The sequence below is a fragment of the Gymnoscopelus microlampas genome (genome assembly GCF_963454915.1).
Source record: "Gymnoscopelus microlampas genome assembly, chromosome: 9".
Lineage (NCBI taxonomy): Eukaryota > Metazoa > Chordata > Actinopteri > Myctophiformes > Myctophidae > Gymnoscopelus > Gymnoscopelus microlampas.
In genome coordinates, this window is record NC_139946.1 from 34,138,308 (window position 1) to 34,160,643 (window position 22,336).

Sequence of the window (22,336 nt, forward strand, 5' to 3'; positions counted from 1 at the left end):
TAATGAATGCAAGATTACAGAATTTCCTTTGGTAACGGTCACCAACCTTAAATTACAGAGTTGCGAGAGACCAGGAGTGGGAGTTTCAGACATGATAAAAGAACATTATCCTCTCATAAATTGTATGTAGACATTTCTGTTTGCATGGCATTAAGTTTTACTGGAGTACATGTTCTTACATTCTTAAATTGTAAGATCAATTGTATGATTCAGAATGTACATTTTTGACAAAATCTGTATTCACTCGCACTCCTCATCATCGATGTTCTCCTCAAGATCCACTTCCCGTTTTGTCTTTGTTACAAAGAGTATTGTCTGGGAAAGCCTCAACCAGACCTTGGTAAAGTTTAGACAATCATTTTTGTCTGTTTAGTCTTTGTTTTCTCTATTACAGAGGGCTTCGATTCCTCCAATGTTTGCTGTGTTGACACAAAAGCAAGTCGAAGGTTCATTTGACATATTTTAGACTTGTGTGAATGCTATTGTTGTGATTGTATACAGGTTGATTGAAACACTTCGTCCTGTGAAAACCCGAAACAGGCCCACCATCCAGGGGTTAACACTAAGGACTGAAATGTGTGTGTGTGGTGGGGTCACTATTACAGGTGGAACGCATGTGACAGTCACTAGGCAAAATACTTTGGGCTGAAAAAAAACAATGTGCCAGTTCTTGTTTTATGTCTTAAAGGGATAGTTAACCCCCCAAAAATGCTATTTTTCTAGTCTCCATAGTCACCCCATGGAGCTTTTTTCGTTTTTGTCTCATTCCTAAGCCAATAATTTGATGACCAGTGGACCGGTAGGCAGTGGCTCCGGTAGGAGACACATAGGAGACTCTTTGTGTCTCCTACCGGAACCGCTGCATCAAATTATTGGCTTAGGAATGCGACAAAAACAAAAAAATATCTCTGAATTTAAGTCTCCATGGGGTGACTAATCGATAGGAAAAATAGTCATTTTGGGGTTGAACTATCCCTTTAATCATGCAAATATATACTGATATGTCGCATATCATGTCGAGACTAACCTGGACCAATGAAATTAACTAGGATCATAAACAAAGAGAGTATCTCCCCTGTATCAGGCTACAGCGTGCGCACGCCTGAAAATGCACACGCGCACGCACAAGACTCGGGACTTTGGAAACGCACTCTCGCTCAACTACAGACACATCGAATGAATATTTGAGGGGTGAAAGACATCGCTACTCAGCAGCTCGCTGTTGCTTGCAGCAGGTCAGGGTAGATAGATTGAAACAAATGTCTTTTAATCACTTTCTTTCGTGCGCCCACTCACGTTGCTGTACTGTATGTCAGCTGGTACATGTTTCGCTTGTGAGAGACAGAGAAAGCGTGAACTCTGAATAGAGAACAAGGACGTTCGATTGTGTTTATGTACAGATGTATATCCCATGTTGTGTGAATAGCAAACAAAATAGGTTCTTAGGAGTCTCTAAAACACTCCAAAATGAAAGAATGAAAGAAACAAAGCTGTAAACACCCACAAAGCAAACTCCACTTGCCCAACTTTTTTTCCTATATTTTTCCTTTCCCCGGGGAATAGGTCAACCTTAGCGTCAACCCCTGCCATCTACTATATATTGGCCCCAACATACAGTATGCAGTATGGTACAGTAAGACTTAGTGATCAGGTTAGGCTGTTGTGATGATGAGAATGAAGAATACCCGAGAGAGAATAGGAAGCTGCACGCTAAACTGCTCTGGAATATAAGGAATGCATGGGCTTTCCTGACTCTTCTCTGGTATGGTAGTTTTCCAGGATCACAAACTTACCATGTTTTCCAGTGTCAGTCGAATAGAGGTAGTGTTTTCTTTTTGTTTTCTTGTTTTTTTTGCGCATGTGTGTGGTTTTTGACTTTGCCAGATTTGTCCATCTGAGTTTTCGCCCATCAATCCGACACCCTATTGAGGCTCTTCTGAATGTGGGTAGGAATAGACACTATTGTATCCTTTTAACAGATACAGATGTGTTGTCATCCCCGTGGAAACACTGACTGACTGACTGACTGGCTGACTGGCTGACTGACTGACTGACTGACAGACAGACTGACTGAGGGCTGCCTGTCTGTCTGTCAGCCTTTGCATGTGAACTTCAAATCACAGCTCGGCGGCACGGAGCATGTAGACGCCAAAGGCAAGGCTTTACACTGTCATCAGCAGCACGTTGCTGCCTCTGGGTGCCGTTGCCATATGACATTGACGGAGATCGATCCTCTCAGCACCTCAAGGAGCTGCTGTGCTATACATAGTGTCATCATGGTGCTGCCACCACCTCAAAGACAAGAGAAGTAAGTCTCCCCTCAAAGCATCAATAAAAGATTGCAAATTACCTCATACCCAGCGTTCTTAAACTTTGTCAGTGCTGGACCTAATAGAGGAATTTAGGCTGGGCCAGGTTCAGGAAAACTAATTGCCACTTGTCAAAAGCAGATCACTATGGCACTGGGCCATTTAGGATCATGTGTAATCATGACCAGTAATAATAAACCAATGTTAATCCCCAGGACATATTGGCAAACCAAAATAATAATCCTTTAGCCCAGTCATAAAAACCCACACATCTCATTTCCCCCATAATTCACCCTCAGAGACTGGTAAAGTCAAAGCTAATGTAATATAGTAGACTGAACTCTCAGGGCAGGCATCTTTTTTATGCATATTAGCTTAATAATAGAGTTATTCATTTGCTATGTTTTTATAGATTTTTTTTTTACTGATGCAGATGGTTGGACCATATGGAGATAAATGTATGATTACCTGAAGATATGTTGGCTTTTCATTTGGCACATAAGCAGCAATGGAACCATCACTGTTAGCTTGTAGTATTGCTGTCAAAACCCTGTAGTCCCTTGGTACCTTATCTAAATGGGAATAAAAATATAGGTTACAGTATATCCACAAATGATAAGGTACGCTTTAGAGGAATAGCTGTGCATTTTAGCCCGAGCACAACAATATGGCAGTGTAAACTATCAAATTTGAAAAATTATTAAGCGGCGCTGAATTAAATGAGCATCTTGTTAGAGCAGAGTGAGCCGGATGGAAGTGTGGGGGATTGGAGACATTGAATTTATGTCTTCGGAGATACTGCTTGTATCCTGTACACACCGAAACAAACAGGCCGTCTGTGTGTTGTGTTGAAGATGCAGTCATGCGGAGCCGGTGTTTGACATAATGTTGGACCAGTATGGAATCTGACTGGGAACATCAACGCTGATACGTGGTGATACACAGAGGCTGTCACAAAGCTTGCGTCCATATGCTGTGCCGCTCATTCGTGAAGCTGTGAAATTGGGTTGCATCCCAACTAGCCTGGAGACAGTATCTCTCTCTCTCTCTCTCTCTCTCTCTCTCTCTCTCTCTCTCTCTCTCTCTCTCTCTCTCTCTCTCTCTCTCTCTCTCTCTCTCTCTCTCTCTCTCTCTCTCTCCTGTGCCTCTTGCATTCCTTGTCTCTCGCCCCCTTCTCTCGCACATCCTGTTGAACCTCTCTTCTCAGATAGCTGGGAAGACGGAACAACTAATGTGGCATTAATAGGGTCACATCATCTCCATGCAGCTCTCTCCTTTTTCTCCTCCCAGTGAAGCTGAGGATGTTGTTTGTGTTCTTCAGATCTAGCTGTAGCAGTCACTTGGACCCCCTCCCCCCTCCTCCCCTAAGGCCGGTCTCTCGTCCCCTGGCTAGAAAGGGAGCCTTTACCTTAAAGGTTGTTTTTTTCTATTATAGCATTTGGAATCTAGACCGAGACATACTTTCGATTGCCAAGCTTTTGGAGTTGTTTCTCTGTGCCATGTACAGTACATGTCTTATGAAGAACATTAAAGCTGCAGCCTGGAACTTATTTTAATGAATAAAACATTATTTTAACCAATCTGTATGGGAGAGTATAGTTATAAAATATATGAACTAGCACATCTGCAGTGGTTGGAAGCGGTCTCCCGTCTCTTCCATTGAGAAATATAGACCCTGGGGTCAAGTAGGACAGCTACTGGATGACAAGTAGTACTGCCTGAAGCTCATAGGTGCATCTCCCCTGGCTAAGCAGGGACTGCCTCTTGCCTGGTGCATCCCGGGTACGACATCAGTTACGGATTGCGGTATTTAGTGCCTTTTTAGATGGTGCTTTCGAAAAGAAAAAAAAATATTGGTCTTTTCCAATTTCACTTCCTATAAACCTCTTAGAGTTTTGATAAAAGCCCTGATTCCGTACTGATTCCGTTTAGCTAACCTGCATTGCATCGCACGCTCTAAGTGGACAACCTAGCTTAGCTTAGCCGCTATGTTTATCAATCCTCAGTTAACATCAGCGTGACCGATCTGTATTAGTGAAGTTAAGGACCACATCATCGTCAAGAACGCTGTCCTTTTCTTGAGACCTATGCTTACTAAATCAGCATGAAATGTAATACTGTTTGCGGTGTGCAATTTGGCAGTGGACGGGTGAAGTGGGGGGAAACAAGAGGAAGGGGGGAAAAAACCAACCCGTTTTTAAACGTTTGTGAGTGTGTTTTTCTTTCTGCTGGCCTTTGAAATATCCCAGCTAATCTGCTTACTCCTTTAATTGTGAGAGGAGGGGCTGGGCCTCCCCCCAGACAGAATAAGGCTACTGATCCAGAAGTAAAACGATGACCACCACAGTTCCTTCCTTTTGGTTCTGCAGCCCCCCAACCCCCCACACCCACCCCTGCAAATCCACCACCGACTCCCTTTCCTAGAGCCAACCCTCACCACCACCACTACTACTACCACCACCACCTCCTCCTCCACCCAACTCTCCCCTCGGAGGGGATGGAAAACTCCTTGTTCTGACAATAGACATTTTTTGCCATATGTTGGCTTGACATCTTCATCAGGTTCACAGCAGGTTACCTTAGTTAACTTTCACTCCACTGGCTGATGGGATTTTCTCCTCCTCCCCCCCATTCCTCCAATCGGCCCCAGCTCAAAGTCTAGACGGCCTCCGAGGCAGGGCTCCTTGCAGCCCCTGTGCCCACAATGCCCGCATTGTGGACGCTAAGTAGCGCTAGCTTCCTCCCGTTAACCGCGAACGGGCCGACGCTAAGACAATGCTTTTGTCCCAGGGCATATGAGGGGGGGGGGGCTAATCCCAACCACTACATACTGTGAAATAAATCTCTTAGAGATGAGAGGGAGAGCGAGCGAGAGACACTGAGTGAATGGAATCATTGCCAGGGAGGTTAGAGTGCAGCAGTTTAACCCCTGGCCAAGAAAGAGGGGAGTAGAGGAGGCAAAGGGAGCGAGAGAAAGGAGGAACAAGGAGAGGCAGGCGCTACATGCCTTCATCTCCAGAGCGATGGATGGAGGAAAGGGGCTGCCGGTGGCTTTCACAGCCTCTCTTCTCACCAGAAGAGCTGCTGTTCACCATATGGGATTTGGCCTTTCTTAACAAACAGGCCCCCTATTCACAACACACATTCAGTAGTTCATGGAAGAAGGTGAAAAAAGTGCACTTTCTATGCCTTGAGAACGCTTGCATGGTTGGAATTCATCTGGCCATGAGGGCTCCAAGTCTGTGTTTGATTCACATAGTATAGAGAATTATAGGCCAGGGGCCTTCATCTAAATGTGTATTCACAGTGGATTTGGGTCTTTTTTGTCTTTTGCCTGAAATTTCCCAGAGTTTTTAAAGACATAGTGATGCCTCAGAGCCTCTCCAGTTGAGCCCCTGAGATGAACTCACACAGACTCACTGCACACATCTCCACAGTCCTCCACAGCATCGTGGGTGTATATGTCTGCATATGGCACATATGCTTTTTTCTTGTTGTTTGTCACTTGTTCTATTTTCATACGGCCCCGTGTCATTCAACAGTAGGAGAAGCAGCTGTTTTTTACCTTCGCGATATAGCGGCCAAACCTTGACTAACTCACTGCGTGCAGCAGTAGATTACTGACACACTGGTGTCATAAGAACCAGCTCTTTACCAGGCCGGCAGCGGCAGCATTGGATGCGCCATCCTCTGCCAGCCACATCAGGGAGTCATAGCAAGTAAAAGAAGCATCTATTCATGAACAAAAGTTAACCACATGAACCCTAGTGTCCCTGTTCTGGACATGGTATAGGCGAACATCCTGAAATTAGACAAATATTTGGCAAAAATGGCAGATCTACAAAACTCTACAAAGCTTGTAGAACTGCTATCTTTTAGTCTGAATAGAGGGAGCCGAGTGCAGACCCCTGGGGGACCTCGCTCAACAAAGTATACAGTATAGGGTTGAAGTGGTTAAGAGGTGATGAATAACGTTCGATGCATCAGCCCAAGAATAGTGTGGCCTAACATCTCTCTCATTTCCTGTTTATAGTCCAGAGACAACATTTCTGATCATTTGATGATGATCTCTCAGTAAGAAAATGGGCAGGAAGTGTCAGTACCGCCCTTCCTCCCTCGCATACTTTACCTGCCCTCCTTTCCACCATCTTCTCCCTCCCCTCCCATCATCGCCCATCTGCTCCCAGAACCCCTCACCTATTAGCCCTCCCCTCTCCTAGCTCTCCTCCGTATAGCCTCTCCCCTACCAACCCCCCCTCATCCTCACCTTCCTCCTGTCTCCCTCAACCCCTCACCTATTAACCCCTCCCCTCTCTCTGTGACTCCCCTTTCTGCCTCCAAATCCACCCGGCCACCCCTCTCACCCTCACATGTATGAACCCCCCCCCCCACCCCCCCCACACACACACACACACTCCACCAAGCCATCAACACACACACACCCCTGTTCTCCTGCACCTCTCCCCTCCCTTCCTCTCAGCCCCTATCAAAGCTCACCGTATCGACTTTTAAAGACGGGCATCTCGGGAGCGACCCAAACATTGATTTGTGACTGTCAGCTCCCTTCTTTCCCCTCAGCGTGCGTGCATGTGCGTGTGTGTGTGTGCGTGCGTGTGCGTGTGTGTGTGTGTGTGTGTGTGTGTGTGTGTGTGTGTGTGTGTGTGTGTGTGTGTCTGTGTGTGTGTGTGTGTGTGTGTGTGTGTGTGTGTGTGTGTGTGTGTGTGTGTGTGTGTGTGTGTGTCACTGCTCGGGGGTCTGCCTCCGCCCGTGGCGTCTGCAGGAGGTTAGCCATGCTTGAAGTCCACAGGGATCAATGGACACGCTGTACGTAGACCGCTATCGCTCTGTGTAAACACACATGCGCATTTGCACAGTTACAATTGTGACACACACACACACACACACACACACACACACACACACACACACACACACACACACACACACACACACACACACACACACACACACACACACACACACACACACACACACACACACACACACACACACACACACACACACACACACACACACACACACACACCAAACAGTGCTGATGTGGCACACACAACCTCAGTCACTGCAGCTTGCCCAGCACACAGTTTGCTCACCACCACTCTGCCACAATCCTGGGGTGTGAAGAGAGGAATCTGAACTCACTGATAGGTGATTTCAATTCAATTCACACCCGCCGGATCTGTCTGCGCTAAGCCGGGGTGAAATGTACCAGAGGTCGTTTTCCCCTCTCGTCACTCAGGGCCGTCAGCGGTGTCACATCATGCACACTGTTATTACACAGTTTGCAACAGCTCTTTATAGATTCTGTCAGCTTCGGGAGATACAATAAACACGTTTTTGAATCGCCTGTACCGTTCGTGTCAGTGACGGGGAGGCAATCTGATAGAAGCTGTATGACAGGCAGGCTTAACCCCACGTCCAAAACATTTATTTATATACATTTATTTATTATAACCACTTTAAACCTGACGCCCCTATTTTGGGTTTATTTTCAACGTTTTTCTATGAAAATTCATTTAATTTTCATTATATTAAAGTAGCAGGTTTCTGAATTCCTGGAAAAAAAATGTGTGTAGATGCAAGGATTACAGATGACGAGCGTGTGTGGTTGTCAGTGTTGCTGTTCTCATGTTAAGACTACACAATAAGTCGAAAAAAAATCTGAGTCTGCAATATATTTGAGTCCAATTTCCAAATCACAAAAATCAGCATTTTTTTTCCATCATCAAAGGGAAGTTGTTTCAAACAGAATCCTGAACCATATTCTGAAGAGTGTGATTACTGCTGCTAGGAGTAATGACCGCCTGAGCCTGGCCCGCCCACGTTTTTCTCTTAAAATATACTTTTTTCAATTGTTTGAACAAGTAAAAATTGATTGAAACTAGAAAAGTATGCTCCTTGGAGCGCAGTTCTTTGCCAGGCCGGGCTGCTTACCCAGGGCTGTGTCAGGGCTGGGGTGCAGCCATCAGTACGCAATGGGAAATAGAGTTTATATGACAGAAGGTGCAACTGTTTGTGGTTGTGGCATCCCCTATGGGCAGAAGTGAAAGCGCTTTTGGAGGTGCACTCACTGTATAGAGGCCCCGCCACATGCGATTCCAGTTTGAGGATGATAGGGTGTTGCGTTCATGACATATGGCATTGTTTGTAAGAAATAGGCCCTGTCCACAAATTTGTGAATAGGCAAACGGTATGAAGTATCTATGGATGAATGGAATCTGAAAAATCTGTCAGATACATCTTGATGACATGACTCCAGGCCTAATGTGTACTGATTTGCATGAGGGTTGGACATAATCTGTAGGAATAATAGCAAAAATTGTGTTTTGAAGAAAACCCCAAATGGTGGAAAATCTTGTAAGGCAGAATATGTGGACAGACAACTCTGTTGCACCCAACAGCACCAAGCAGCATCTCTTTGTTTTTGGTCCCAATGAACATTTATTTAACACTAATGTATTATTCACAATGTGCACTGTGCATATATACTATACAAGCAGAATGTTTGTATGCGTGCAACTATGTATATCTTATTTGTGTATCGCTGTGCATCCGTGTGCTATATATTAGCCATTATGTGCATTTGTGCAAAATGTGCATCGTACATATAGTGTAGACAAGCTGCTATGCTCAAATTATCAAACAACGGGATGCGTATCGGTGATGTCTGCATTATATTGTATCCATAAGCCTAAATTGCAATATTTTGTTTGGTGGTGGTTGTTGTTGTTTTTTTTGTTATCATTGCCCCCATTCTGGGCATGTCATAAAAGGTTTGGCATAAGTTGCAGATCTACAAGCTCACAACTCATTGCAATGCAACACATTTTGAGCTTGTAGATCAGCTACTTTCGTGAAGAGATTTGGTGTAGAGGGGAAAAATTGCACGAATCAAGGACATTTTTTAGATTTATTTTTGGGCTTTTATGCCTTTATTTATAGGACAGTAAACTGACAGGAAATGGGGAGAGAGATGGGGAGTGAGGTCGTCGGGATCAGGACTCAAACTCGCGACACACTGGCCTAGGGTCTAGGCTCTAGGGTGCATGGACTGCCACGCCGTGGCCCAGGCCAAGGAAGTACTTTTTCATGCGTTTTTAGTTCATTTTACACAAGGGTTAGGGTTCATTTAGAAGAATCCACTCAATACAACAAACAGTAGTTTTATAATTTGTCCTTTAACTAGTTACTGCAGTGAAAGGTGTCCGATAACACAGATCCTTGAATGGGCTTTTTCTCAGCTTCCTGATTGAGGTTCAACAACATTCAAATAAGTATATCTTCAACCATCTGCACTTTCATAATCCGTAGAAATGAAAAATGACCATCAGACCATACATATTTTCTGTTTGCTGTGTCAAATCACTGGCTTACAAATCTAGCTGCACACTGGAGATAATTTTGTATCCCACACATTCAGATCATGCATTCAGCATTAGCAGCTATAGCTTCTCACGCTCAAAATACATGGAAAAACCCTTAATCCAAATTTAACCACATGAACCTGACCTATAGCATCCCTATTCCAGGAAGAACATTCGGCAAAAATAGCAGATCTACACGCTCGCAACACACCGCAACGCGACCCGTTGTTGTGAGCTTGTAGATTGGCCAATTTCAGCAAAGAGATTTGTTGTAGAGGGAACAAATGAGGGGACCAGTATAGTCCCCTGCCTGGGGGACACACCGTCAACAAAGTATATATGCTGGCATATCACATCTCAAACAGTCTGTGAAATATATCATCGTTGATTGAAGTGCTACACCTCTAGTGTGTGTGTCAGAGCTATAGGGGTCATGAGCATACGTTGACGTGTGTGTGTGAGTAGGGGGGGGGTGCAGATTAACCACTGCACACGGTCTGTCACGGTGACATTCGTGTCCCCTGGGCAGGGCCCAGGGGACTCTGGCGGGTCCCCTTCGCCTCCCTAACCTTCAACTTTCAGCCTTAACTCCTTCAGGCCCTCGAACAACCCGGGACCCCCAGCCCCCCTCACCCTGGTCGGGCCCCCGGGCTTCCTATAGCCTCCAACCACCACGTCCACAATACAGCAGCAGGAGGCAAGCAGCCACAAGAGGGGTAGGGAGAAACGTGGAGGGCTGCAGGGGAGGGTGGGATGAAGTTGAACGAGAGAAATAAGCAACGGGGGGAAGAGAATAGCAAGAGATATACTGAGAGCGAGAGAGAGAGAGAGAGAGAGAGAGAGAGAAAAAAGAAGGATACAAAGGTTGAGTAGTGTGAGGAGTGAGAGAGAGAGGCGGCAATGGAAGGGGAAGTGAGTGAGAGAAATAAGCTTAGAGATTGTGTAGGAACGAGCGAGCAAGACGGAGCATTGGGGAGATGTATGCGAGCTGGAGAGAAATAGAAAGAGAGAGAGTAAAAAAAGAGCTGTGAAAGAAGCGGGCTGTGTGGAGAAGCGAGCGGAGAAAAAGATTGGCAGGTGAAGAAAAAAAGTGAGAGAAAAAAAAGGTTGGAGGTAGAACGGGGATGGAGAGAACGGGATGGGGAAGCGGAAAAGAGAGAGAGAGAGAGTGGAGTAAGACGGGAAGACGGCGTTTCTGAATTTCTCATACATCCTGAGGTGTGTGAGATGCTGAGGTGGTTGGTGCGTTATACCTCCTCCCCTATCCTCTCTCCTTCCTCTCACCCTCTCTCTCTTTCTCTCTCTCTCTCTCTCTCTCTCTCTCTCTCTTTCTGCAGCTCTTGCAGAGTCTACTGTATACTAGTAGAGCAAGGGTTCCCAAAATGGGGGTCGGGACCCTCAGGGGGGGTCCCCAGATGATTTTGGGGGGTCCACAGATCATTGGCTTAATGTGCAACATTGTTTTCTCACTCAACAGTAAACAAACCAACATACAGTATGAGTGTATACAGGGTTTCTACACATTTATAAAGTGACAATTTAAGGTCTTTTAAGACCTTTTTAATACCAACTTGGCCAAATTGTCAAATATTACGTAAGAAAGAGGCAAACATTGTGAAAATAGCAGACCTACAAGCTTTCTACAGTGAGCTTGATCTGCTTATTTACTACATTAATGCCTACAATTAAAATGCACAAGTGCTTGTCAAGGTGGGGGGTCCCCAGTTCAAATATGATTATTTTTGGGGGGTCGCGGCCTGAAAGGTTTGGGAACCCTTGTAGTAGAGCACAGACAGGCTCAGTGTTTATGTGGTCACACGTGGCCACATTCCATTCTTACACGTTTACTTATAACGTGGCCCTATAACCTCTAGTATTACATACTGGCCCTAATAGACTGTTCCTTCATCTCACCTCCCTTCTCTTCTCACATTATCTCTATTTTTTCCCTGTTTGTTTTTTGTTTGTTTGTTTCTCTCTTTCTTTCTCTCTGTTCCTATATTTGCTTTATTTATTTTCTCTCTTTCCTCCTTCTTTACCTTCCTGTCTCTGTCTCTGTCTCTGTCTCTGTCTCTGTCTCTGTCTCTGTCTCTGTCTGTCTCTCTCTCTCTCTCTCTCTCTCTCTCTCTCTCTCTCTCTCTCTCTGAGGCAGCAGTTCCCATCCTCTCACCCAGAAAATCGGCATAAAATTGCCCTAACTCTAGCAGATCATAATGGGGGTGTAAGGGGTGTGTGGGGGGGCCTTGAGGTTGGACTGGTCTATGGGACACGGAGCTGAGGGCTCTGTTTCTCTTTTTTTATGCGCCTGCTCTTTTCAAGACGAGGTCCATGAAATCACCCAACAGGATTATGTAAGGCGTCTTTGATTTTGTCTGCTGCCGTGTCCTGTCATCTGTCACCCCCCCCCCCCCCCCCCCCACACCCCCACCCACTCACATCTCTCCCTGGCATCCCCGAGACCAGGCGGTATGAAATGATCGTGTTGTTTTGTTATTGTTTTATCACACTGATCCCTGCCAGAGTTAAAAAGTTATACTACAGTTTCCGTTGTAGTATAGTTGGTGGTCTGAGAAGCAGTGGGTGCTGCTTGTGAAGGCTATACTGTTAGAGGCTATAGGTTATGGGCGCATGTTTAGGTCAGGCTCGAAATTCTTGTTAAAAAGGCTTACATGTTATTTTGAACTACCCTGACACTTGAATAGTTTTGAAAAGATGACCTTTTTTTTGTCTTTGAAATAAATGGTAAAATGATAAAAACCTATTAAAAATTACTATTTTGCTCTGATCTGAGATGCATCATGTTAATGTATGGCTAGATACCCCCCGGCACCTATAGGCTCCCAGCAGCAGTCCTGTTATTCAGTCAACTGTGTTTAGATGGATAGGGAGTTCTGGTGGTGGTGGTGGGGGGGTATGGCTGATGTCCATGACAGTGAACTTGGCATGTGAGAGCTCATCTCTCCAGCTCAACGCCGTTCCCACTGAGGTCACAGTGCGACCTTGGAGCCGCGGAAACCCTGTTTACCAGAGGCCCCTACATTCAGAGGGCTATGGCTCGGTGACCGCTGCCTTTCAGCTGCGCAACCATACATCCCCAATGCAAACAAGCTGGAGTTTACTTCAGGGAGTTCCTGTTGGTAACATGTGAATCAACAATACATACTCAACTGTGACCTTCTCTCCTCTCTTCTTGTGGGTGATAATCTGGCTCGGAGGAGAGGATTCATAATGATACATTTAAGGCTATTGTAAACTGAACGGAAATTGTCCAGTTAACTTAGAATTTGTCCAATTTGGTGCTTCATATACTTGCCTCATAAGCAAGTATATGATTAAAGTATGTATATTTATATATACTGTAAAATCTTGAGTGTAAACTTTACTCGGAGAGTGTCCAAATGTAACCAAGTGGGCATATAAGGGTCTATTTGGTTACATTTTACAGATAAAATGAATAAATAAAAATAAATGAACAGCATCACTTAAGGCCACGCTGAAAACCAACCAAAACTTCAGTTAGGCTTTTTGACAGACCGATGAAGGATATGTTAATTGAGCAGCAGCACACTTTATTACAAGGAATGAATATTTCCATAATATTCCGTAGTCCACTCCTTAGCGCTTTCGAAAAAATAAATAAATCACAACCACAGGCCACCAAAAAGCCCTTTTTACCACTATAAACATTTGAGCCTCGCTCACAGCTAGGCTAGTAGCGACGCAGGGATAAACGGTTGTATTGATTTCAGTACGCGTGGTTATGATTTCCTGAGAAACGCACGCTGTGTTGTATAATATAGCCTATCATATCTACATGGAGAATACACATTAGCATATTTAGAGCTCCTAGCCTCTCTCTCTTTTCACAGTGTGTATGCTACTGTAGCTACTGTGTGTACGTGTGTGTGTGTGTGCTTGCGTGCGTTTGTGTGTGTGTGCGTGCGTGCGTGTGGTGACTCTCAGCAGCCGCCCATGCCCCCACCCTGCTCATTAATATGTATGTGTTCTGAGGCAGCTAGCGAAGACGGTGTGTTTCTCACCCGCTGATTAATGCTGTCTGTCAATTACCTCTAGATCCAGCCGTGCTGTGGAGCTTCCCTCAGGACCACACAGACCAGGTTGGGACACACTCCTCTTTTTCATTCTTCTCTCTCTCTCTCTCTCTCTGTCTTTCTTTCTCACCCTCTCTTCGTTTCTCTCTGTCTCTGTCTGTCTTTGCCTTTCTGCCCTCCATGTTTCCGTCCCCGCCTCTGTACAGTATACGTCTCGCTCAGTCCTGCTCTCTGGTTCTCTCTCTCCCACTCCCCCATCACCCCCCGTTAAAGACAACCTCCACCTCTCCTCTCCTGCTCCCATCCTAACTTCCACACCACACCACCACTCCCCTCTCCATCCTCCTCAGTGTACGTCCTCCACCTCTCTCTCTCTCTCTCTCTCTCTCTCTCTCTCTCTCTCTCTCTCTGAGCGTGTGTTACTGATAATGAAAAGCAGTGAGCGGGTCTTCAATAACTGACGAATCAGTAATTATCATGCAACTGTGAGAGGAATACTCCCCCCCCACCCCCCCCCCCCCCCACCACCCCAACCCCGCTCTCGTTCTCCTCCCGTCCCATTATCTCTCCTTTTTTACCCTCCATCCGTCCCTTTTGTATCACGTTTCCCATCTCTATTGGGTCCGTTTTCCAACCAAACGGTAACAGGTAGCATTTGTGGAATCAGATTTCGCTGTTCAGAACTGTATGTTCTGAATACCAAATGCCCTTGGAGGTAAGTACTGCAATGTTGTGTGTATATCTTAATATACAACTACCATTCACTTCAAGTTTGGGGAAGTGTGAGCCAACCACGAGTTCAGTTACTTTTCTTCTAGGGACAGAGCTTACACACACACACAAATACACACAAAAAAAACACACACAAACTCAGCCACACAAAGAGGACTAAATTAAAATGTGTCCCTGGTTCATTTTGAATGTTTCTCTGAATTTGAAAGTGAAATCACATCGTCTGATATTCCAAGTTCATCACCACAATTTCACAGACTATGCTGATTTGTGACGATATCCACGTGCATGTCCATAAATACTGTAGGCAAGTATTAATCATTCTCTCGTCTCGTTGCTTCACGCGAGATTCTGTCTCGCTGTGGCCTTTCTGACTGTGCATGAGCATGGGAGACTTTTAGCAGCAGAAAGAAGAAGAGATACTGTATAGAACACATTGTAGTGTTTTCTCTATACTTTGAAAAGGTGGCTGCCACACAGAACAGGTTATGGAGTGGAGCAGGTCCCTGGCTGCAAACTGCAGCGGTCCATCACAGGAAGACATGGACAGACGAGTAAACTAGGGAGAGTTTGAGAGAGAGAGAGAAACATATATGCGTAGGCTCGCCATCGCTGGGCACAGCAGTCGAGCCGATGAGTTTAAACAGCTCTCTGGCCTCTGATCCACTTTGAGGAATCACCGGGTTAGTCAGAAGATGCTTCAGGCGATGTCTGCCTGCCCCGCAAGAACCACAGTGTTCTATCACACAGAGAGAGAGGGAGAGGGGAGAGAGTTACACAGATAGAGACATGCACAAGCCACACACACACTGAGAGTGAATAGAAAAGAAACCAAAGTGGAAAAAACTGAGCAAATTGATATCGGATGGATTTAGTGCACTGTACATGTACGTGATGTGGGTCCGACTCCTTGCTCTCCACAGTGGCACACACACACACACACACACACACACACACACACACACACACACACACACACACACACACACACACACACACACACACACACACACACACACACACACACACACTCTATCTCTCTGTCTCTCTCTCTTTCACTCAAGTCGTCGTCCAGATCGCTTGTGTGGATAAGATGGCCCTTACGATGGCTAGTTAGCGTGCTGTGTACAGAGGGATTGGCCCTTTCCCCCGTATACATAAAGGCTGCATTCACGGGCCTCATTACCAGGATTAGGGCTTCTTCTTTTCCTTTTTTTTTTGTGTGGGGCTGGAGTCTCTCTTCTGTAGCCACGGTCTCCCCTTTTCTCTGGCTTGGACCGGCAGCATATGGTAGCAGCGGCCAGCAGTCTCCACAGAGGAGCTCAGAGCTCAGAGCAAGGCCCCCTTTTGTTTGGCCTGTTATTGTTGCACAGCGTAATGACATTTGTAGGCCGTAGGATCAGGGTGGAGGGGTTAGTCTACCCCAGGGGAGAAGGAAGGAAAGGGAGAGAGAGAGAGAGAGAGAGAGAGGAGAGTGAGGGGGGAGGAGGAGGAGGAGGGTGGTGAAGACAGGGAGACAGACAGACAGGAGTGTGGATTATGGAAATATGAATTGATTTTTTTCCTTTTTTCTGTTCTGTGGTAGAAAAGGAGCTCAAAGGAGAACAGACTGCAGGCTGGCACGCCAGGGTGGTGCTGGGGAAATGTGAAGTGAGAGAGACGTTTGCTCTTCCTCTTTCTCTCTTCTCAATATCTCTCTTTTTCCCCCCCTCTCCCTCCTGCTCCCTCACACCCCGTCAACCCCCAACCCCCTCTCCTCTTCCTCTCTGGCCCCTGAGACTCTTCGGCCACGGTCATCCGCAGCTTCCATTTGGAGAGAGAGAGAGAAAGTGAGGGATGGAAGGACTTGGAAAGAGAGAGGGAGACGGGAGAGAGAGGGAGGGAGAAGAGAGAGAGAGAGGGAGGGAGAAGAGAGAGACGACTAAAGCATATATTTGAATCACAAGAAGGAGGGTTTTTTTTTGCAAATGAAGCAGACAGATGGAAATCTGTCCGTTCCCTCTCAGATCTCGTCCCAACGTTGTGGGGGAAAAACAGCACACACATACACACACACACACGCGCAAAATGCTTGTGCCAGTCTCGTCCTAGTAAGGCAAAATGAAGCATACAGCAGGTTTCTTCCTCTGTAGAGGACAGAGAATATTATAATAAACATTCAGGAAGTTCCACAGATGGAGAACTGTTTGGAACATTGTGGAAACTGTAGGTAACTCTTCATTCTACAAAACACCATCTCTTTCATTTGCTTTTTTCCCCGTAGGCCCACCAGAAAGCGAGCTGTGCTCATTATGTTATTGACAAAGATATGCACAGTATGGGAGGGTTTGACCTGGGTTATACATGACCACACACCCACAAATGACACGTTTATCAACTGACTCCCAGACTCCAGCACTCCTGTGCTGTTAAGCGAAACACTGATTTGTGTCTGTCTTTTTAACCGCTTAAACCCTATATATTTCCTTGACTGGGGTCCCCCAGGGGTCTGTACTTGGGACCCTCTTTTTTCCCCTCCACACCGAATCTGTTCGCCGGAAATAGCTGATCTACAAGCTCACAGCGTGTCGCGACACGTTGTGAGCTTGTAAATCGGCTATTTTCACAGAATGTTCACCCATGTTCGCCTATTATGTCATGCCCAGAATAGGGACGCTAGGGTAAAGGCTCATATGGTTAACATATTTGCCGTGACGAGTCTAACATATATAGATATCATCATTGTTGACTCTTGAGCCACTCTAAAATGCTTGCAAATAAATAATTTGGTCATGTTAACAGCCAAGGGAGGGACAGACAGACAGACAGACAGACAGACAGACAGTCAGGAGTGTGGATTATGGAAATTTAATTGATTGTTTTTTTTTTGCTGTTCCATGTTAGAACAGATGCAGGCACCGCCTTATATCCATTTTATGTTTCATATTGTTTTATATTATTATTTGTATATACTTTATTTACCCAGGGTAGTAGCTGAGCACAAGTGCTCATTTTCAGCTACGCCCTGCAACGCCCTTTTACACATATAAACGTGATGTGTCAATAAAGTTGAAGTTGAAAAGCAACACAACCTATAGCATTACTCACAGTTAGCCGCCATCCAGAGGTAGCTGTGTACTTTCAGGCCCAATTGACCATATTCAAATGGCTGTGAATGAGATGGTCAGTGTGTGATTCTGTTGGACTGGACCAGTATCACCTGTTCCAGTCCAATCTTTGAGATACTCCCTTTCTCTCCTCCCATTTCCCATCACTGCTTTAGTTGTGTGCATCCCCCAACACACACACACACACACACACACACACACACACACACACACACACACAGACACAGAGACACAGACACAGACACAGACACAGACACACACACACACACACACACACACACACACACACACACACACACACACACACACACACACACACACACACACACACACTCTTAGGATTGTGTGTTCTACGGGTTTAGATGAGTCATGCTGGTGAATGAGGGCTCATCTTTGCCCAATTCACATCCTCTCTCTCTCTCTCTCTCTCTCTCTCTCTCTCTCTCTCTCTCTCTCTCTCTCTCTCTCTCTCTCTCTCTCTCCTCTGTTCTTTTATCAGTGTTCCTGTTACCAGAGAGCTTATCTCTCATTTCCCTTAACTGGCCTCTGTAGCAGGAAATCACAAATTACTCCTAAACAGCATTTTGCTGCCCTTCATGCTGCAGCATCGAGACACAGATAAATACTGGACATATAGATGTATCATTTGCTATCCACTGTAGGTACACTGTATGCCAGGCCTTTTGTTGATAATCTGCTGTTACCGTAAGGGCTTCTCTCAGCTTAGACATGTTTTGCCTGTGCTCTTTGCAACATGGAAAGCCAGGTGTTGCAAGCACGTACTTTTACTTAACTTACTTTGCACACTTTACAGGTGTATGCATCATGAGGACTTACATTAGCAGATTTTAAAACATGTACTGTGAAGAATTAGACATTTGTATTATTTTAGACTTAATCCACAATTGATCTCACAATAGCAATTCCACAATATTACACAAAGTTAGCCATATTTGTGTGGTAACAGGGTGTCCTGAAGTTGTTAATCACCCCCCCCCCATCCATTGTGTTTATTGATCAGTTTAGCCACTGCAAAGTGTATTAACACTACGTTATTTCAGATGAGCTTTCATCTGAATTAACCTTAAGGCTTAACGCCCCCTCACCACTGACACTGGTGGCCTGGTATATAGGGAAACATAGAGAGAGGAGACAAAGGGATGGAAACAGATCGAGAAAAAAAGGAGAGAAACAGAGAAGAACGATGTCTCTGGAGGGTGCTCCCTCATACCACGCGCCGTCAGCGAGGGCGGCCTGCCTGACGCACTGTGATTGGTGGCCCAACAGCCCGGGCCACGGGGGGGTGCGGGGGCTGCTGGAGGGAGAGGTAATGGAGGGTTCTAGAGGTTGAGGTAGGGACAGAGAGATGCTGGAGGGCCGGCGGTGGCCCCAGTCCTGAGGGAGGTGATCGCTGACCCTGTGAGGGTAAGATGGAGGGTGGGGTTGTGGAGAGGGTGAGGCAGGGAGGAGGGAGGTTTGCTGACAAGGAATGATATGTGGTTCTCGACCCAGGCCCCAGGATGGCACCCAGGGGGAACGATGCTAGGCCAGACGGAGAGAGGGAAGGAGGAAAGGAAGAGTGGAGTAAAGGAATAGAGGGGTAAAGAGGAGGACGTCTGTGAGGTTAAAGAGGGATGCAGGATGAAAGGAGGAGCTAAAGGGGGGGGGGGGGTGTAAGGTAAGCAGGAGAGGTGGATAAGAGAAGGTGTAGAGAGAGGGTGAGAGACGGAGTGGATGCGAGGTGATGATGAGATGTTGGCAGATGATGTGTAAGGGAAATTGGGGGAGAAGCGAGAACGTCAACGGAAAGTGGGAGAGGAGAGCTGGTTGAAAGCACAGTACAGGAATGATAATGATAAGTTTAGTTTGCTCCTATTTTTGTGCTTTTCACGTATTCACTTTTCTCCATTTAAGTGCTAGATTCTAGAGTCAAAATTAAAAAAATCACAATGTATTTGTTAGATCTCATATACAAGTATGGTTTTTGGTTCCTCAACATTGTAGGAACAATAACAAAAAAAGGAAGTGTACGTTTCGTAGCCTGAGGGGCCTTGAAGCCCCTGTTGAAAGCCCTTTTCATAATTTCACAAACACACAGCCTTAAATCTGAACATTTTTTCTTGTTCTTGGAACAACCCAAACCAGAAGTGGATAACGTTGTTCTGTCACATGGCTTCGACCAACCGCGAAATCTCCTTGGTATTGTGTCTCATGATATAACCTATGTTATAACCACCCTGCGGCACAGTTTGTGTACGCTATGTGGATATGGATATAAGCATGATGATGTCACAGAGGGAGCGGTACGTGTGCTGCAGGCAGAGTGCCGCAGCAGAAGGCACATGGCCATCTCTGTAAAAGCCTCAACAAGGATGGCACTGGGCGAGGCACACGGAGAGATGGCAGGGATGGGAACACATGCTGGTTTGTGTGTGTGTGTGTGTGTGTGTGTGAGTTTATAGTCCTGTGTGTGTGTGTGCGTGGGTGTGTTTGTGTTCGCACATGTGTACGACGTCTCCGTGTGTCACAGGGTCTCATCTTTCCCCTTCACTGCACCCTGACAGCGGTGTCAAACAAGGCTCTATATGATCTGTGTGCGTGTGTGTATGTATGTGTGTGTGTGTGTGTGTGTGTGTGTGTGTGTGTGTGCGTGTGTGTGGAGGGTGTTTTTATTCCTCTCTCTCTAGCCCTCCACTCCCCACATCTCAGGGGTGTTCCAGGGTTCCTGCCTAATGGACAGTCTTGCCCCGCTGAGCTGGCCTTTGGCTCGGGCACTGAGCCGGACGCCTAACTAGGGCCCTTTTGTTGCTCATGGGTCTTGATTGCGCTGACCTCTGGGCTGGCTTCCTGGGAGAAGCACAGGGAGCTGGCGAGAGAAAAGCACAGGAGAAGGAGAGGAAGCGTTTTCTGTTTTTATGCCCCGCTGCTCACATCTCTCCCAACAGCACGCCGTGGCTGGTGAGAGAAGGCCAGTCGGAGTGTGTTTCTGGTTTGTGGAGGGAATAACAGGACCATCGGTTGCTTGTGTTTCCTGCAGCTGCAGGTTGACGCCGGTGGCTTTATCTACTGATTCATTCCATTATAGTTATTTATTTATTTATTTGTCTTTTGGCTTTTATGCCTTTATCCCATTAAGACCTGAGGCCGCGTCTAAAAAAATCTAAACCAAAAAAAAAATCGGAAAAAAATATAAAAAAATAATTTTCACGATTTTTCAAAAATAGCAGATATACAAGCTCATAGCGCGGCACTCGGTGCCGCGCTATGAGCTTGTATATCTGCTATTTTTGAATAGCCAAAGAGATCTAATGTGACACAGATGCGTTCCAGGTCTTAATGGGTTAAGATAGGATAGTAGTCTGACAGGAAATGGGGAGAGAGATGGGGAGTGACATGCAGCAAAGGCTGTCGGGATCGGGACTCGCACCCGCGACCCGCCGTCAGGCTACTTTGGAGCCTATAGGTGCCCAGGCCGCTACCCCAGCGATCCGGGCCTTTTTGTTCTTGTTGAAACACTGCTGCACAGTCGCTCCTGTGGAAGAATCTGGGAAAATGCACTATGTGCAGTGCATTGCTTGCACGCCTTAGATTTGCTGCTGAAAGGCAAAACCTCAAGCTGTGACTATAGCTGGACAACAGCATGTCATCCCATCTTGAAAGCAGAGAGGTGCAGAGTCATATTTGACAATCATTTGAAGTACCGGCCCTGGCACTTGAGGATTTCCCTCAGATGTTACCCGCATCGTTTGAGCGCAAAGCCTTGACAACGAAGGTGGGCTGTTTGGCACGTTGTCTGGTTGCTAATATAATGCTGAAAGATAATATTTTAGCATTGTAAAATCGGATTGTCCGTTTTCACGAAAATCTGTCTTGCATCACATGCTCCAACAATCATCAACATAAAAGAAACCAACCATCTGACATCTTATATAAAATATCCACATGCACACGCATAATATGTATAGTTGCTGTGGGGCAGAAACCTTGTATCTTCATATTTCAACGTGTGTTTTTTTCATAAATGAATACCACACTTCGTTGTACAAGAGTGTCGCACAAAAGTAGCAAAAACAACCGAGCTTGTAGATTGATTCTCGAGATTCTCCTCAACAACAGACGTGTAGACACACACACACACACACACACACACACACACACACACACACACACACACACACACACACACACACACACACACAAGTTCGCACATTTATAGTAGGATTTTAAAAAATGTTTTAAAGTGAAAGCGGTTAAGTCTGTGTGTTTTATAAATATAGAACCAATGAAAATGATTAACACAAGCGTTTGTATAAATAATAACTTATTGGATCCATTGTAACACAGGTTATTTTCCTCATTTCCTGAAAAGTAACGGTTTTAGTCATAGAAGATTTCCGCCCGATGACAATGATATATACACCTATGCATATCCATTGTAGTGTGTGTGTGTGTGTGTGTGTGTGTGTGTGTGTGTGTGTGGGGCATAGTCCATCTGATAGTACAGATTATGTACGGTACGTGGGAGGGTGTAGGTATATGATCACAGACTGTGTGTTGGGGGGGCTGTACGTGTATGTGCATGAGGAGGAATGTTGGTGCGGACCAAGTGAATTGTGACTCATCACCTGAAGGAGAAGTTCTCTCACAGCCAGGTGAGCATGTCTCCAGGGAGGGAACAGAGAGTTCAGAATGGAGAACAGGGAGATGGTTGGTTGCGTGGCGGAACTTCACTCCTCTGTTTCTGTTTCACT

At 45.8% G+C, this 22,336-nt stretch overlaps 1 protein-coding gene across 4 annotated transcripts in view; it reads left to right on the forward strand.

Moving 5' to 3' along the window:
• dennd1b (DENN/MADD domain containing 1B) overlaps positions 1-22,336 on the forward strand; it is a 158,487-nt gene that overhangs the window by 15,930 nt on the left and 120,221 nt on the right. For all 4 annotated transcript variants that reach the window (XM_084067680.1, XM_084067683.1, XM_084067681.1 and 1 more), the window contains exon 3: positions 13,769-13,812. In XM_084067680.1, coding sequence (XP_083923806.1) covers positions 13,769-13,812 — 44 coding nt within the window. The remainder of the gene's footprint in view (positions 1-13,768; positions 13,813-22,336) is intronic.